The 16,668-nt window shown below is 45.6% G+C and overlaps 3 protein-coding genes across 7 annotated transcripts in view; 2 read left to right on the top strand and 1 right to left on the bottom strand.

Annotated features, from left to right (window-relative positions):
* rassf3 (Ras association domain family member 3) overlaps positions 1-9,029 on the top strand; it is a 36,952-nt gene extending 27,923 nt beyond the window's left edge. For 3 of the 5 annotated variants that reach the window (XM_076029905.1, XM_076029907.1, XM_076029908.1), the window contains 5 exons: positions 1,918-2,025; positions 3,654-3,821; positions 4,193-4,280; positions 5,233-5,348; positions 5,652-9,029. In XM_076029905.1, the coding sequence (XP_075886020.1) occupies positions 1,918-2,025; positions 3,654-3,821; positions 4,193-4,280; positions 5,233-5,348; positions 5,652-5,801 (630 nt within the window). In that variant the 3' untranslated portion in view covers positions 5,802-9,029. The remainder of the gene's footprint in view (positions 1-1,917; positions 2,026-3,653; positions 3,822-4,192; positions 4,281-5,232; positions 5,349-5,651) is intronic. The other 2 variants (XM_076029906.1, XM_076029909.1) reach the window with 1 other exon arrangement.
* A 2,030-nt stretch (positions 9,030-11,059) lies between these two features.
* LOC142890705 (adipocyte plasma membrane-associated protein) lies at positions 11,060-15,959 on the top strand. The gene is made up of 9 exons (XM_076029931.1): positions 11,060-11,195; positions 12,524-12,613; positions 12,920-13,041; positions 13,158-13,259; positions 13,446-13,598; positions 13,898-14,013; positions 14,268-14,428; positions 14,504-14,699; positions 15,725-15,959. Coding segments are annotated over exons 1-9 (1,143 nt in total). The 5' UTR covers positions 11,060-11,193; the 3' UTR covers positions 15,926-15,959.
* A 370-nt stretch (positions 15,960-16,329) lies between these two features.
* The window catches only part of gnsa (glucosamine (N-acetyl)-6-sulfatase a), a 6,199-nt gene continuing 5,860 nt past the window's right edge, over positions 16,330-16,668 (bottom strand). The window contains exon 14 of the mRNA XM_076029925.1: positions 16,330-16,668. This exon is cut by the window's right edge and continues 730 nt beyond it. The gene's annotated coding sequence lies outside the window, so the exon portion shown is untranslated.

The raw sequence follows: 16,668 nt of genomic DNA, 5'->3' as shown, positions 1-16,668 counted from the left end.
CGCCCCCTGTACAGTGCACTGCACTGCGAAGGAGAAAGCTATGCTAATACGGCTATTGTTAGCATGTGCAGGAAGCCTAGCATCATGCTGCATAGAGGTGGGCTGCATTTAGGGTCCCCTCTAGAGTATTATTTTTATCCAAAATCTCTCTGGATGCCCTCAAAACAGCTTTTTTTTTTAGCCCTCTGTTTACGGCCTCCTGCATAAAAAAAACTGCATGTTTTAGCTTCCTACCAAATCTCATGTCATTGTCAGACCTTGAACAGGGTTGGAACAGGACATAAAGAAGGTGTTCTAAGGGCGGAGCCAACACCTGGCTGGGGGTGTGGCCTCTATCCTGGGGGGGAAAAGGTTACATTGCTTTAAAGGTTAAGCGTGTAATATTTGGAGATTTTGAGACGAAACCGTAACATCAAGTGTTTTTTAGATTGCAGTGCTCACCGTCTGCCCAAACCCTTTACCAAGCTTGCCGGTGAACTACGGTGACCTGCGTACACAAACAGGGATACCTCCCCCACCTTCTTCTTTGTTGGTCTATTTTTGGATGCAAGTGTTCACCGTAAATCTGAAACGCATGTCAGGTGACCTGGATTGTCCACGCCGGGCTTCCTTAGAGTTATGGTGGTGCAAGATTGCAGCTGTCTGGGAGTGAGACCCTTATTGCTCTCTGTGTATTCCTATATATATATAAATGAGAAGCCAAATGTCTTGTATTGTACTCCCAAGTATACACTTTTATTGTGTATGTATGGGCAGGATGTTAAGCTGTTAGCAATATAAAAAGTGCTAATCGGGCCAGATATTACACACTGGACCCTTAAGGACCCAGTACGTCAGCACGGCACCAGGCTATTTATACACAAACTGGACGCTGACAGTGACGTACAGTCCAGCTGGTGTTGTGGTGAGAACGGTCGCCGGACGTGGACGATGAGTCCACGTGCCCTCCTGTCACTCCGGTCACTCCGGTCACTCCTGTCACTCCTGTCACATGGTAGTTTTTCCATTATCATCTCACTGCGGACGCCTGTCTTGCACGTTGTACCCTGCAGTTTCTTATTCATTATTATTTATTGAATTCTTTTTGGTCTAAAATTAGCCGTCAGTCGCGCAGCATGGGACCCGGGCTGATTAGCCGTGTGTTTGTGGTCATGTGTTGAGCCTGCGGGGGTCGAGCTGCTCCGTCACACTTCCAGGAAGTGGAGGCAGGAGACGGCAGAGCCCAGAGATTTGTGTGTGTGTGCGTGTGTGAGACACGGGAGCGGCCCGAGCCAGTGGATTATTTATTTTTATTTTGATCAAATATCCAGCAGCTGCGGGCGGCTGGTCATGTGACATGGCTGTGGACGTTGACCGGCTCGGCTCGCTTCCCGGCGACTGTCTCTGATGGTTCTCATGCAAAAGGTAAATAACGAAAGACCCGAAAGCGGTGGCGCCAGAACGACGGACGACGTGTTGAGCCTCTCAACCAGTTTGTCCACATTTTTCTTTTAAACAAATTCCGTCCAAGTTTATCTGATTTTTGTTTTGTTTTTCCTTGCGGTTGATTATGGTCACTGGCGGATTTCCAAAGCTTGAAAAAGGAATCGAGCGACTTCGTCGCTGCGGTTCCCTCAAACTGTCGAGGAGCCAGACTGAAAATTGTTGATGATTTGATGATTTTCACAGAAGAAATGTTGTTGCAGAACACTAAAGCGATGCTGGCCCCGACAACTGCAGGGGTTTGAAGAAACGCACAAGAATAAAAGTCTGGTCAGGCTGCAGTCGTGCACGCTGAGGATGAGTCAAATGGAGGATTAGAAGCACAGGGGATTTATCTCTGGGCGCGTTGTCGTCCGAGCAGAAGCCTGGTTTCGTTTCTCATCTTTTATTCATTCATTCGTTCATTTATTCTCTCTCTCTCTCTCTCTCCGTCAGGATGTGGGGAAGGAGCGAGAGCTGCGCACCCAGTTCAGCAGGGAGGAGATCAGGCAGAAGGTGGAGCTGTACAACTCGGCCACCAAGGACCACCTCAAAATGACACTGGTGAGACACACACACACACACACACACACACACACACACACACACAGTCAGTTGACCTGTAAGTTTCCTGTGCAGGCCTGTGGATGTCAGTACCGCCATTGCTGTTGGTCTTGATGTCCGTCTGTGTAATTGTGATATACAAAGTTACGGAACAAAGAGATTTTGTGAATAAAGTGGACGTCAAAAAGATGAAAGTTTGTGACTAAAGTAGAAATTTCATGAATAAAGTGGACGCAAGAAAGTGGAAATTGGCGATGGAAGGTGATGAACCCGGTTACCCACAGCTAAAAGTAAAATGCCGAAAGCAGGTGCATCCCACAAGGTTCAACCACGGTGATCAGGAAAGTGGCGGAAACAGAAGCACTCCACTAGACTTGCGCGCAGAGTCTTTCGCGACTTTACTCTCGACGTTTTGACTCGCTTCACGTTGACATTAATTGCAAAGTTTCGATTTTATCCGCGGAATTTCGTCTTTTTTACCGTCGCCTTTATTCTCGAAATTTCAATTTTAATCTTGGAATTTCAACTTTACTCTCAGATTGGAAACCAGGAAAAAGAAATTCTATCTTCATTTTTTTTTCTCCGCTTGTGGCCCAGTATGGTTCACTGGGTTTAAACTGGGTGGGCGGAGTCGACGGTGAAAAAACTCACGGTGGAAACAACTCGAGCGACACAGGTTTCCTGGTGCCTCTGGTTCACGTCTGGGCCCGAAAAAAGCGCCTCATTGTTTCCTTATCGCTCCATCTCTCAGTGGAACCAGTTTGCCCTCACCATCCTAACTTCTGCTCAGCTCGTCTGTCCACTTAAAACACACACACACACACACACACACACACACACACACACACACACACACACACTGCTGCCGGCCGGCACCACACAGAGTAATGAGATTAGGCTGCTCCTCTCCATCTGTCCCGCCAGGACTCGCTGGGTTTAATGGGTGAACTGGTGGCCCAGCGTCGGTCAACTGGGAGGCGCCTCCGCTACCTCCATGTTCTGGTCCACTGAGTCTGTCAGATCAGAAACCCTCTAAATTTAAGTTCAGAATAAGGAGGCCGTGAAGAAAAATGAGTGTTTTACTTGATAAGCAGCAGCGTGAAGCCCCACCCCTTTTTCTGTTGTGCGTCATCAGAGTAGCATGGAACTCACTGTCGCCAGCTGCGTTTCCATGACCCCTAGGATTGCGCAAAACCTAAATATCGCAATGAAAAACTGTTTGTGGAAACCTCAACTTGGAAAAACCTCTCAAATATGGCGAAAAGGTTTTTGACGCTCTCATGAGGAGGTTTTCCAGACGTATCCACATATTTATATTTATATATATATATATATATATATATATATATATATATATATTCTTGACAGCAAACCACATGGAAATACAACATTTATGGCAACATTTTTGTACCTTCATCCTCCTCAAAGTGGGGTCTCGCGGGACGAGATTTTACTGGAATCATGGCTTATGTGCTTCACACCATTCAGTGGAAACGCCTGCAAATCGCAACTGTACTGTGTCGAAATTTTAGAAAAATCGCTTTTATTTTGCGAAAAACTCATGGAGACGCCGCTAGTGTCACCATGTAACCTCACTCCCCCCCCCCCCCCTCTCTCTCTCCCTCCAGCAGAACCCCACTGGTGTGTACACCGGTTTCATCAAAGTCCAGATGGACCTGCGGAGGCCTGTGACGGTGCGGGGCCGCCAGAAGGGGGCGCAGGGGGACGAGGCCTTCTACCTGCCCCGAGGGGTCGTCAACACGCTGCACATCGGCTCCAATAACACAGTCAGACAGGTGGCTGGCACACACACACACACACACACACACACACACACACACATGCAGACGTCAACACAACTTGATTAGGGTCCGATGACACAGGCTGAGGGCGGCCTTCAGTGAGTCCGAGCTGCCGTCGCCCCACCCCCATGAGCTGTCCAAAAACTTCTTTCCACTTCCAGAAAACAGCATATTTAGCCCTCTGTTTGCAGCCTCCTGATAAAACCGATGCTTTGCTTCCCACCGGGCTCGTGTCAAAGCAATCAAACGAGGCACACAACTAGTGAAAACCTGGTTCAGCCACTGCCGTTAAATCTGCTTTTCTTTATCGTGTGTGTGTATTGTGCATCTGTTTTATCTGAGTCTCTTTGTTTCTGTGTGTCCAGGTGATTGTCGCCCTGCTCAACAAGTTCACAGTGGCAGACAACCCGGCCAAATACGCCCTGTACAAGCGCTTCCGCCGGGAGGAGCAAGGTAACTGTGTGTGTGTGTGTGTGTGTGTGTGTGTGTCTGTGTGTCTGTGTGTCTGTGTGTGTGTGTGTCTGTGTGTGTCTGTGTGTGTCTGTGTCTGTGTGTGTGTGTGTGTGTGTGTGTGTGCGTGCCTGCCTTGCGTGCCTTGCGTGCCCCAAGCTTGATATCAGACACCCTGACACAGTGGAGTGTGTGTGTGTGTGTGTGCCTTTGACTGTGGCCCTGCTGCGGCTGTTGGTGAGATGCCACAGGGCTCCCCCCACTATCTATACACACACACACACACACACACACACACACACACACACACACACACACACACACACACAGCTGTTGCAGAGCGGTGGAGTATCAAATATTGTCGTTCAGCGTATCTAAGAAAAGAAATGGCATCGTTTCCGAGGCGCCAGACGCCACTCTGCCAACTCCGCCCGCCTCATTCTGGATGTTTTGTTTGAAGTGGGAGAAACATTTCACTTTTATCCTCGCTCGACTTTCTGTTTAACTAGCTCTGGTCGTGGAGTGGCGCTCCTCGTCTGGTGGCGGCGGCTCATTAACGGGACCTCGGTTGGCGTGCTAATAAAAGACGCCCCCTCCCCCGACAACCCTCCCGCCTAGACACTCGTGTACTCGCAGCCCCCAGACGACAATCCAAACACTGAGAAGAGCTTGTGAGAAAATGTGAAGCGCCGTCCTTCAAGGCTGTAGGAAGAGACGGAATGACTCCAGTCGATCAGCTGGGCAGCAGGCTCCGCCCACTACTCTCGCAATAAAAACAGGAGAGTCCGTTTGGGATGGGTGCATTTTGAAATGTTTCTCGCGTTGGTGGTGCAGTACCACCAGTGGCCACCGGGAGGAAACGCGCTAGCGCTCTCTTTGACCCAGTAATCAGTTAATTTCTGCTGATTAAAGACGTCTGACTGTGTGTTTGTGTTTGTGTGTCTGTGTGCTGCAGTGTATGTGTGTAAGCTGGCGGACGGCGAGCAGCCACTTTTTCTCCGCCTGCTGGCCGGACCCAATACTGACACGCTCAGCTTCGTCCTGAGGGAGCAGCAGACGGGGGAAGTCATGGTGAGGCTGTCCAGCAAATATACTACACCATACTAGTACTGCACGGTCTAATATGTATTCTAGTAATACATATCAGACCAAAAATAAAATTGAATTTAAATTTGCTTAAATTGTTTGTTGCTGAAATTAATATTCTTTTGATGAAAGAAAAGTGAACAGAAGTATTATAATACATTTAAATATTAAATTAGATTAAATAAGTTAGATTAAAAATGATCATTTTTATTATTAACATGTATGCTACTAATAAGAATTATAATAGATGAATGTAATCCATTGGAATTCTTCCTCTGTGGTTCCCAGTGGGATGCCTTCTCCATCCCGGAGCTGCGCAACTTCCTGCGGATCCTGGACAAGGAGGAGGACGAGCAGCGGGAGGCGATGGTCCGCCGATACGAGGCGTACCGCCACAGACTGCAGGAGGCGCTGCGGCAGCACCGAGCGCCCTCTTAAAGCGCCAGGCCTGCTGCCCCCTGGTGGACTGGAGGACCAGGGCGGCTGCGTTTTTCCTCCCGCCGAGGCAACAAATCTCTTTGACTGAGAGGAGTTGGTGGACGTGCGGAGGGACGGAGGGATGACTCAGCGGCTGGAGGAGAGAAGTGGACCGGACGGAGGTGTGAATAAAGGGACGAACGGAGCAGTTTTCCTCAAGACGGACGCTGCTCAGCGGGAATGGGAGACTCGGCTGCACTCGTCTGCTCACAACCAAAGATTCACTCAGCTGTGCCAAACTCATCCGTTCATCCCCCTCTCCTCAGGCCGTCACATAACTTATGCAATATTCACCCACTCCCTCCCCAATTTTCTCCTTCCCTAACCCCCTTTTATTTTTATTTTTTACTTTTTCCAAACTTGTGAACGAGTTGCGGCTCCATGTTGAGTTTTATTTAAAGTTGTTTCAAAGGTCTGTACATATTTTTTTCCTCTTTCTTAATTTATATGGGTGGAGCTTTTCATCGTTTTTTTTTTTTTGTTGTTCTTTGGTTTTACGTTCCTTAAAAACAAAGAGAGAGAGTCTTATTATTAGTTTATTGTGGAGAGGCGCAGCCCCGAGCGGGTGGACGACGCAGAGACCGAAGATGTTGTGTGTCTGAAGTGTGCCAGCCAAGTCACCAGTTTCCTTGTTGTTGTTGTCGTTGTTGTGTTCAGTTTAATCAAAGATGCGTAAGTTATTTTGACAATATTGTTTTTTATTACTTTTTTTTTAAAGGATGATACATAACGTTAAAATGAGGATGTATCAGCATAATAAGGGATCACATATTTTCTAGTGATAAAAAAAAAACAAAATTAACGCAAATTCTGAGTGTTTTTCCAGTGAACAGACTTTTTCTGATTTTCCTCTATTGATAATGGTTTTGTCTGCGGCTGTAACCTGGGCAGTCAGTCATAGCGCTCTCGGCGGAATATAACTTTGGTTAAACTATGCATGTGATGTGATTGTGACTTTATCAAAGAAAATAAGCGGCAGAATTTGTCAATTTCAGAACAAACACACACTAATATTTTAGTCATTTTATTCTCCTGTACAGACGACAACATAGATATGAATTGTAATCAATGAATATCTTAAACTTTTACTACATACAAAGTGTATTTATGTGCTTTTTATGTTAATTTTTTCCACTCCTTATTGTTTTTGGCACACTTCAGACTCGTGTTTTCTGCTGCGTGGTTGCGATGACGCAACGCTTAAAAGTGAAGCTTTAATTGGAGCGCAGGAAGTAGTTTGGGATTGTTGTGCCTCGGGGGCGAGCGGATTGTGTTTCCAGCGTTGTCGGCGTGTCGTGTCGTGTCGTGGCTGTCGCTCCCCCGAGGGCTGGACGGGTTCCTGCAGGTCGACTGGACAGATTAGAGGAAATAGTAGAAGAAGAAGTAGTCGTAGTCGTAGAAGAAGAAGAGTTAGTAGCGGTAGGAAGGAAAAGAAAAACTCCTTTTCAAAACGGAGCTTTTTGTTTGTTTCCCTGGAAAAGAAGAAGGGAAAATTTGAAAGAGAGGAGGAATAATAGAAGAGAAAGATGAGAATGTTGAAGCGCTGAGAGGAGCGAGAGATGCGATGCAGTTCATGAAAAGCTCTCTGTGAGGTGTTTTGATGCTGCAAAAATGAGTTGCTGAGTTTTAAAAGCGGACGTGACGTCACTATGGGGGAGTTTTATTTTTTTATTTTTTTTCTCGAGAGGCTGCGGGTCCCGGAGTCGAACAGAGCGACACCGCCACCTAGTGGACGTCACCTGCTCCGTTGCTTCGGCGTCTCCGATCACTTGGAGGTTTATTTTGTATTTTCTGTCATGTTTTGCTGTAACCAAAGATGTTTCTGTGCTGTTGCCTGGAGCAAAAAAAAAAAAGAAGAAGAAAAGAAAAATATCAAAAGAAGAATCTTATGGGAGTCGATCGTTCCACGGAGGGATTTTAGTTTAGTTTTTATTATTATTATCATTATTATTATTATTTAAAAGGGGTTTTAACCTGCATTTACTCTCCTATCAAACACTGGGTTTAATGTGTGGAAGCACAAACAGGCCAGAAGCATTTGACACTGTCGGAATCGGAGGAAGCGCTAAAGAAATTTGGTCATGTCTTGCGTCGGCATTACGTCGCAAAAATAACTTCTCTAGATCGATGACTTTAAATTTTGATGCAAATCAAGAAGAAAGCAAATCTGTCACTTCAGGTTGTTTTTCGTTTTGTTGTGTTTTTCTCAAAAGCTCAATTTAAAGCGACACAATCGGGTGAATTCAAACTAGTTTGGCCTGTTTTTGCTTCCATATGTTCTTGTTTTAATACAGCATGAACGTCTTGCATGTTAATCTGTCGATTCATATAAAAGCCATGTTGTTTTCTGGGCGTGTGTGTGTGGGGGGGGCTCCTGATGAGGATGATGATGGTCATCTTTTAGCTGTCGGTTCCAACACAGCACAACACGCGCCGGCCGTATTGATTTGAAATCTTTGGGCACTTTAACTTTTGAATTCAGGGAAGACGGGTTTTTGATTTTCACTTTAATCTCCTTTTTTTAAATCTGCAAACGGCCGCTGTCACACTCTGCATCTGAGAAACCGTATCTTTTTTTTTTTTTTTTTTTTTTTTTTTTAGCTTTGTTGATAAACCTTCAAATGGAAGTTCAGTTTGACAGAAGTACCTTTTTTTTTTTTTAAGCTCATGTCGTTATTTTGTTCTGTTGGCTGTAAAACTGTGAAACTTCTGGTTCAAGCTTGTGTGCGTTTGTCTCTTCACGCACGTGTACACACACACACACACACACACACACACACACACACACCTTTCCTCTACTTAGCTTTACAAATTCCTGTCATTTTGTTTTTCCAAAATAAAAGCATGCATCGTTTTAGAAAAAAACCCAAAACCAAGCAGATGTGTTGTTGGAATGCAGCTGTTCAGATCCGCCAGTGATACGGTGAATTTCAAGGAGTTTTTAGGCCAGTGGTTCGCATGTGACACCTTCTCTGTGTTCATGTTTAAAAAGTTGCTCAGAGTCACTGATAATTAAAAAAAAGACGATCAAAGTCACTTTTTGTCCAAAGAAATTGGAATAAATTGAGATCATATTTGAAATTGGTAAAATAGAAGACACAAGGTGGCTCTGCAGTCATTTAGGATGGAAACTTTTTTTTTTTTCATTGCGAGTTGCAAAAGTTCTTCCCTCTTTTAAAAGAAAAGAAGCTGAGCAGCTTCTTGAAGGGCTGAAACAGTTTGTTTGATCTGCCATAGTCTGTCGTGCCTGAGATGCCAAAGATCTCTGGGCCTCATCAGACGCTGTCCTAACTGTTCACTGAAGCGAAGCCTCCTGGTTCCCTCGCCTTCGTTTTTCACGTCTGAGCTGAGAAATCACAAACTGCTGTGAAAACCTCCTGGGCTTCAACTCTCCACTGAGGCGCTAGGTCTTCACTGGTGCCACTCATTCTTTCTGTCATCCACTCGGTCACCTGGAATCCCTGTTGTTGAGTTTTTGGTGGAGTTTTAAATGATTATTTTTTTTCAGCTCAGATTAAGTTGCTCACACCTCCACTGTGCCTTTTCTGAGGTGAGACACTCGCACACTCGCACCTTTTCACCAGATGACGCTCTTTGTCACAGTTCTCCCGGTTGTTTGTTTGTTTTGGGTTCTTTTCTCGCGGTTCCTTTTCAAATTGTTACCAAAGGTGGCCTTTCCTCTCGCAGGGCCGGCTGCATCCAATAAAGGTGAAATTACAACCAAAGCAACACGCGTGTTGTTTTTTGTTCTATTACTATTCTTTTCAAGGTTGTGGATCTGATTTTTAACCCAAGGTTATTTTTTTTATTGCAAAAAATGAAGTGATCTGGTGGCTCTTGGCTGCCAGATCCAGTTGGTGTGGACTTAAAACTGCAAAACCGTCTCCCGCTGACTCCGACGCACTGTTCTCGCGTTGTCACTGTCAAGTGTTGTGGCTGTTGTGCAGTCTGCTGCCACACTGCTGCTCCCCCTCTTGTCCTCTGTCTGACCCCAAACCAGAAGACTCCTCTGGGAACACTGGGAATCCCCCTTCCCTCCCCTCCCTTTTGCCTCACACTCCAACATGAAGCAGCAGGAGGGTCAGACAGACCTTCACAATAAAAGCTTAAAATGTTTTGACATCCATGAGCAGGCTGTTTTTGGTTGTTTGTTTTTTTTTTTTTGCTTTGTAAGGTTTTTTTTTGTTGGTTTTTTTTTTAAATTGTGCAGTTGTAAAATAACTTGTTGAGTTCTAGGAGGATTATTAATGGAAGAAGGTGCTTCAGGAAGCACTTTGATTACTTAGATCAGGGGTGGGCAAACTTTTTGACTGGTGGGGCCACAACTGGTTCTAAAATGTTTTGGTGAGCCACCTCATAGGAGAAAAAAATGTAACATGAGATATGTAGAAAACGTGGTTTAATAAATTGATAATGAACAAAAGCAAAATTACAACAAAATCACTCTTTGAAGCCCCACATTATTTAGGTCTTTATTGAAATGTCTCTTAAAATGCTGAAAAAAATGAAGAAATAAAGCTATTTTATTTATTACTGACTTTCTATCATAAGTTCTTTAAGTCTGGTTGGCCGGATTAGAAAGCTTAACAGGCCGCATATGGCTCCCAGCCATGATTTAGCCTGATCTAGATAGAATCATTCATTCATTTTCCATACCCGCTTAGTCCCGAGCTCGGGGTCACGGAGGTCTGCTGGAGCCTATCCCAGCTGTCTTAGGGCGAAGGCAGGGGACACCCTGGACAAGTCGCCAGTTCATCGCCGGGCCACATAGAAACAGACAACCATTCACACTCACATGCACACCTACGGACAATTTAGAGTCTTCAATTGACCTGACATGCATGTTTTTGGAGTGTGGGAGGAAGCCGGAGAACCCGGAGAGAACCCACGCAGACACAGGAAGAACATGCAAACTCCACACAGAAAGGTCTCAGGTCCGGGCCCCGGAATCGAACCCACGACCTTCTTGCTGTGAGGCGGCAGCGCTAACCACTGCGCCACCGTGTCGCCTTTATTATTATTATTATTATTATTATTATTATTATTATCATTATTATTATTATTAATAATAATAATAATATTATTATTATTATTAATAATAATAATAATAATAATAATAATAGCTTTAACCAACCAGTGAGGAAATTTCTGCCTCCCAAAGGACACACAATATCTTGAGTGGTACCGGAAAGTCGCGCTTCTGATGCTTTTACTTTGAAGGCTCTGGCCGGATGCGCCCCCTAGATGCACTTCCACCCTTTACACACGCTCACTCACTCACGCCAGAAGCCCCCGACGTGCACGAAGCCCGCCGGACCTGCAAAAAACCCCACAGAGGATTGACCAGTCAGTCATGTGAGTTCAGTTTGAGGGGAAACAAACAAACAAACAACACTTTCGTTATTTTCACACACTTATTTCATATCGCATTTTGAAACTTCGCTCCGCGTCGACTCGTTGGCAAACTTCAGCGGTGAAATCAGTCGCCACTCGTGAGACGACAAACGTCGTGACTTCATCACGTGTTCAAATTTGTAAAAGCGCGGCTTTTCATTGTTTATTATTGTCTTTGGCGAGGTGTTTACGGGCCACCTGTTATTAATTGCAGATTGTTCGCAGCAGGTTGTGGGCGGGAACAGCCGCTTTTCACATGACAGACTCCTCCCCAATATTATGGGATCGATCGTGGATTTGTTGGGTGTCGTCGCTGAATTTCGTCATTTTGCAATCACTGCACGTTTTAAATTTAGCTTTCTTTTTTCTTTTTTTGCAGAAGTCCTCTCCCAGTCACTTGTTATTGCTATTGGACTTTATGTCTTTGCTCCGTCTTCTCAGTCTGACACCGAGAAATTCCTCTGCCTTTTGGACTCACTCTCTCCCTGTGCTGAGTGTGATAGACATTTTATTGACTCGGCGGCTTTGTGTAGCGATTTATGGAGCCGTGTAGAGTGAAACGAGGCAACCATGACAAAGGTCACGCCAACTGCGGCACGTGTAGTCATGCATATAGTCAACTGAGAAGACAGGGACATGTTGTTATTACTTTTGATGCTTCTTGTTGTCAGTGTTGGCGAGTAATCTCTTACCCAGTAATCCACTACTGTAATGAAACTACTTTTTTTTTTTTTTTTTTTTGAGTAACGGGATTACTGTGGCAAAACTGGCCATTATATCATAATTACTTTATCAAGTAAACGGTTCCATTACTTTTCCAAAATGTTTTGCAAGCTAAAAATGTTTCATTATCCGCAAAATGTCTAAAATGAAAAAAATACAACCAAAAACAAAAACAAAATTTTGACCTCACCTCATCCAAATCAAAGAATGTTGCAGTTTGTTGTACGCTACGTGCCGGGAACAAGACGTTCTCAACTTCGAAACTATCCACGTCGAACCTTTTAAAACACTTGAAAGGGCAGCACAGTGACGGCGCTCACAAACTGAGGCGAGGGCAGCGTCTGACGGCTTATGGAACAAAGTAGTTAAAGAAGTAATTAGATTACTTGTATGGAGTCATCCCAACAAAGCGATGAAGCGTCCACTTGTTCAGGGTGTCACCCTGCCTTCACCCTATGACAGCTGGGAGAGGCTCCAGCAGACCCCTGCACCCTGAGGATGGATGGATGGATGGATGGATGGATGGATGGATGGATGCTTTGGTTCAGTTGTCTTTCCTCCCTCAGGTCCCGCAAGACGTCCCTATTGGCTGTTCTGCTGGCCGTGGCCGTTGGAATCTACCTGCTGCCATCTCCCATCGATCCCAAACCACACGTGTGAGTGTCTGGAAGTGATTGTCGACGTTCACACTCTCTCACCCCTTGAGTTGGAGTGAGCAGGGAGCATCTGGCTCGATTCCCTTTAATGTCGCACTTTTGTGTACTGAAACCAGCCTCCAGAGGGCGATCAAAAGACTTCTTTGGAGCGACTGTGTGTGTTTGTGTTTGAGTTTCAGTGAGTCAACACAGCTGCTGCTACGTCCGTCTGGCAAACACTTAATTGCGCATGTCAAGCTCACGGTGGCGCTGTGAGAAAACATGACGTTCTGTTTTTGTTCTTGTCACGATGCCCGATTGGTGCAGACTGAAGGGCCCCCCGCCGGCCCTCAGCGGCCCGCTGGCCGTCAACACCCGCCTGCAGAAGGGCCGCAGGCTATTCACCGACAAACTCCGCGGCCCAGAATCCTTTGCTGCCGACGAGGAGGGTGAGTTGGGTGGCGAGGACTCGGGACCTTTGACCTCTGACCTTATTTGGCCTTCATCGTGTGTGTGTGTGTGTGTGTGTGTGTGTGTGTGTGTGTGTGTGTGTGTGTGTGTCCAGGTAACGTGTACACGGGGACAGTGGATGGGAAGCTGTGGAGAATCGGTCCCAACGACAGCCTGACCTTCATCACTCAGATGGGCCAGAACTTGGCAGAATGTGGTTCGTGTCCACTTGTTCATTCCTCTTAGATAGACGAATAGATACTTTAATTATATCAATAGTGAGCAAGTAATAAAATACCTGTATTTTATCAATCTTTCAGTGGAGAAGTTCCCCGAGAGCATTTCTTCTTCTGCGTTGTTTTTCCATTGTCTGTGTGTTATGTGTTTGTTTTTTTTGGCTCAGGCAGCAGCACCGACTTTGAGCCGCTGTGCGGCCGACCTCACGCCGTCCGCCTGGACAGCCACGGCCAGCTCATCGTGGCCGACTCCTACCTGGGGCTGCACAGCGTCGACCCCAAAACGGGGAGGAAGACGCTGCTGGTGGCCAACTCGCAGGGTGAAGCATGGCTGTCAAACTCAAACTCACAGTGGGGCCAAAATGTCAAACTTGGACAAAGTCCGAGGGCTAACGTTGATATTCGTTGAACAAAAATCTTCCTCCAGATAGAACAGTGAACCTTTTTATATGGAGCTAAACAACCTGAATATGGAACAAAGCAAAGCTTAATAATAAATTTTCTCACATGCAAAATTGAATTTTAAAGTAAAAAAAAAAAAAAAAAAGTATCAAAATAAATTAAAGTTTTTGTCGATTTACAATGAATTCTGTCACTAAATCACTCTTTGGTTGGCCAGGAGCCGGCGGCGTTCCCTTCGCCTTCCTCAATGGCCTGGAGATTTCCTCGCAGACGGGCCTCGTCTACTTCACCGACTCGTCCAGCCGCTGGGGGCGCCGTCACGTCAAGCTGGAGGTGAAAAAGCAAAACCAGTAAAACCAGTACAATGCCTCATGCATCATCTTCACTCACAGTCTGAATCCAGTTAAGAAGTATATTGCAAAAATATTCTTAAAAATCCATTTGCCAGACTGAGCTGCAGGCAGACAGACTGCATAGCACCATCTAGTGGACGTGTGTGATTTAAAATTTTAAACACCGGTATCTTAAAAAAAAACGACATAAACAAAAGGCGTGCAGGTTGAAGGGCTTCCTGTCTGCTACCGCAGGTCATCGAGCTGAACGACCTTGGGCGCCTGCTGACCTTTGACCCCCAGACTGGTGGCGTGAAGGTCCTCCTGGATTCCCTGTACATGCCCAATGGCATCGTGCTGTCGCCGGACGAGGACTTCCTGCTGCTGGCTGAGACCAGCATCGCACGCATACTGAGGTGGGAACACACACACTCGCGCGCCCACACACACACACACACACACACACACTCAGAGGCTGGCTCTTCTCCCAGGTTCTGGCTGAAGGGTCCGCAGGCCGGCACCACGGAGGTGGTCCTGGACAACATGGTGGGTTACCCCGACAACATCCGCCGCAGCGACCAGGGCACCTACCTGGTCGGCATGTCGACCACCCGCTTCCGCCGCCTGCTGCCTCCCTTCCTGGACCTGATCGCTCCCTACCCGTCCGTCAAGCGCTTCCTGGCCAAGGTGAGCACTTCCAAAAAGCAGCGTCATGTTTTAAAGCTGGTTAAGATCAGAGATGTCAGAGAATTGTTGTTTTTTTTTCCCTTCAGAAAATGTGTATGAACTAGAATGCACCGGTTTCAAAGCAGCGTGATGATGAAATACTTAAATATGTCATCGGCAAATTTCACAAACTGTGAATTGTTTGAATGGAAATATTGTCTCCAGTTGTTTTGAGCTTGTGGCTTCTACTCTGCCGTCATTGATTGTTTTTATGGTGTGATAGTTGTGTCAAGTAGGAGCCGTGACGGCTCTTTCGTTCCGCCGGATTCGAAGCGCCACTTTCTATAAACCTTCCATAAACCTTCTATAAACCAAGTTTGCTTTCCCATGATGCACCTGTTCCCCAGTGTGTCACTCAGGGCTGACAAACCGCCTTTGTTCTGGCCTGTGGAGAGAGCAGACTGCGTGAAATGGGATGAGACAACACACACACTCGGCGCCCTGAACTCCCAGTGAACTCTGGGAAATGTCAGCTGAGGTCTTGTTGACCTGGAGACGAGCCAAGCAACTTTTTGTTTCAAACCTTTTATTTTTAAACGTGACCCGACTGCAAAACCCAAACGGTCTCATAACATCAGAGGGGAAAGAGAAAAAACTCATCAGCTTGTTTAGAATAAAAACAAAATGCCATGGCCCCAAAATGACGTATGTATGCATGCATGCATGTATATAAGTATGTATGTGTGTATATGTATATACAGTATATACTGTATATGTATATGTGTGTGTGTGTGTGTGTGTGTATATGTATATATATATACATATACACAGTATGTATAAATATATATTTATGTATGTATGTATATATATGTATATATATATATACACACACACACACACACACACACACACATATTTATACAGTACATATATATCTATATATAAGTGTGTATATATAGATATATATAATGTGATATGAATAGAATATGTTCTAGCGCAGGTCTTTCTCTCACTGGTCTGTGTGCCTCCTGCTGTGGTGTGTTCAGGTGATCCCTCTGCGCTGGTACGACCTGCTGCTGCCCCGCTACGCCCTGGTGCTGGAGCTGGGGCCCGACGGCCAGACGGTGGGATCCCTACACGACCCCGAGGGTCTCCTCACCTGGGCCGTCAGCGACGTCTTCCAGCACGGCGACAGGACCTACCTGGGCAGCACCGACCTGCCCTTCCTGCCCGTCCTGGAGGGATGAGTCTGTCTGTCTGTCTGTCTGTCTGTCTGCTCGACATTGGACAGCAGGTGGCGCTCCTGGGTTTTAAAAATGGATGTTTTTGTTCTCAGAGATTGTGTGTGTGTGTGTGTGTGTGTGTGTGTGTGTGTGTGTGTGTGTGTGTGTGTGTGTGTGTGTGTGTGTGTGTGTGTGTGTTTCTTTCTGTCAGTTTTTTTGAAACTATTTTTAATGTTTGTTTACATAATTTGAAGTGTATTAAATTTTATTCACAGTTTCAATCAACTGCAAACATTTTGTAAATACAATAGTATTAGATTTCTCCAAAAACATCCAATCACAGCAGTTGTATTTTTGACCGTGCATGCAGAACTTGTGCTGAGCACAGGTTGGTTGGTAAAAGGGGGAAAAAATAGAGTGGCATCCTGTTGAGATATTTCAAGACTTTTTTTTTTTCACTTTATTTGGACAAATCACACAAAAATCTTCAAATGTAACAACAGGGCGTTAACGGAACAAAAACAACAACAAACCAACTGGGCATGGGCTTGTCGTGGCTCCTCCTGTTGAACTGAAGTGGCTGCACCGACCCGAATGAACATGTGGAGGCGGCGGAACGCAGCAGAGGCGACTTGAGGATGTGAATTTTCCCATCGTGATTTCTTTGCTTGGATATTTCACCAAATCCTAATAGATAGGATTTGTACGAAATATCCGTTTTTAAGCCCCTCTCATTTTTAAACATTGTGAATTCTGAATGTCTAAAT

The sequence above is a fragment of the Nelusetta ayraudi genome, unplaced genomic scaffold, assembly GCF_046127955.1.
Source record: "Nelusetta ayraudi isolate G7.1 ecotype Tasmania unplaced genomic scaffold, CSIRO-AGI_Nayr_v1 ptg000027l, whole genome shotgun sequence".
Lineage (NCBI taxonomy): Eukaryota > Metazoa > Chordata > Actinopteri > Tetraodontiformes > Monacanthidae > Nelusetta > Nelusetta ayraudi.
This window is presented reverse-complemented; position numbering and strand designations above follow the sequence as displayed.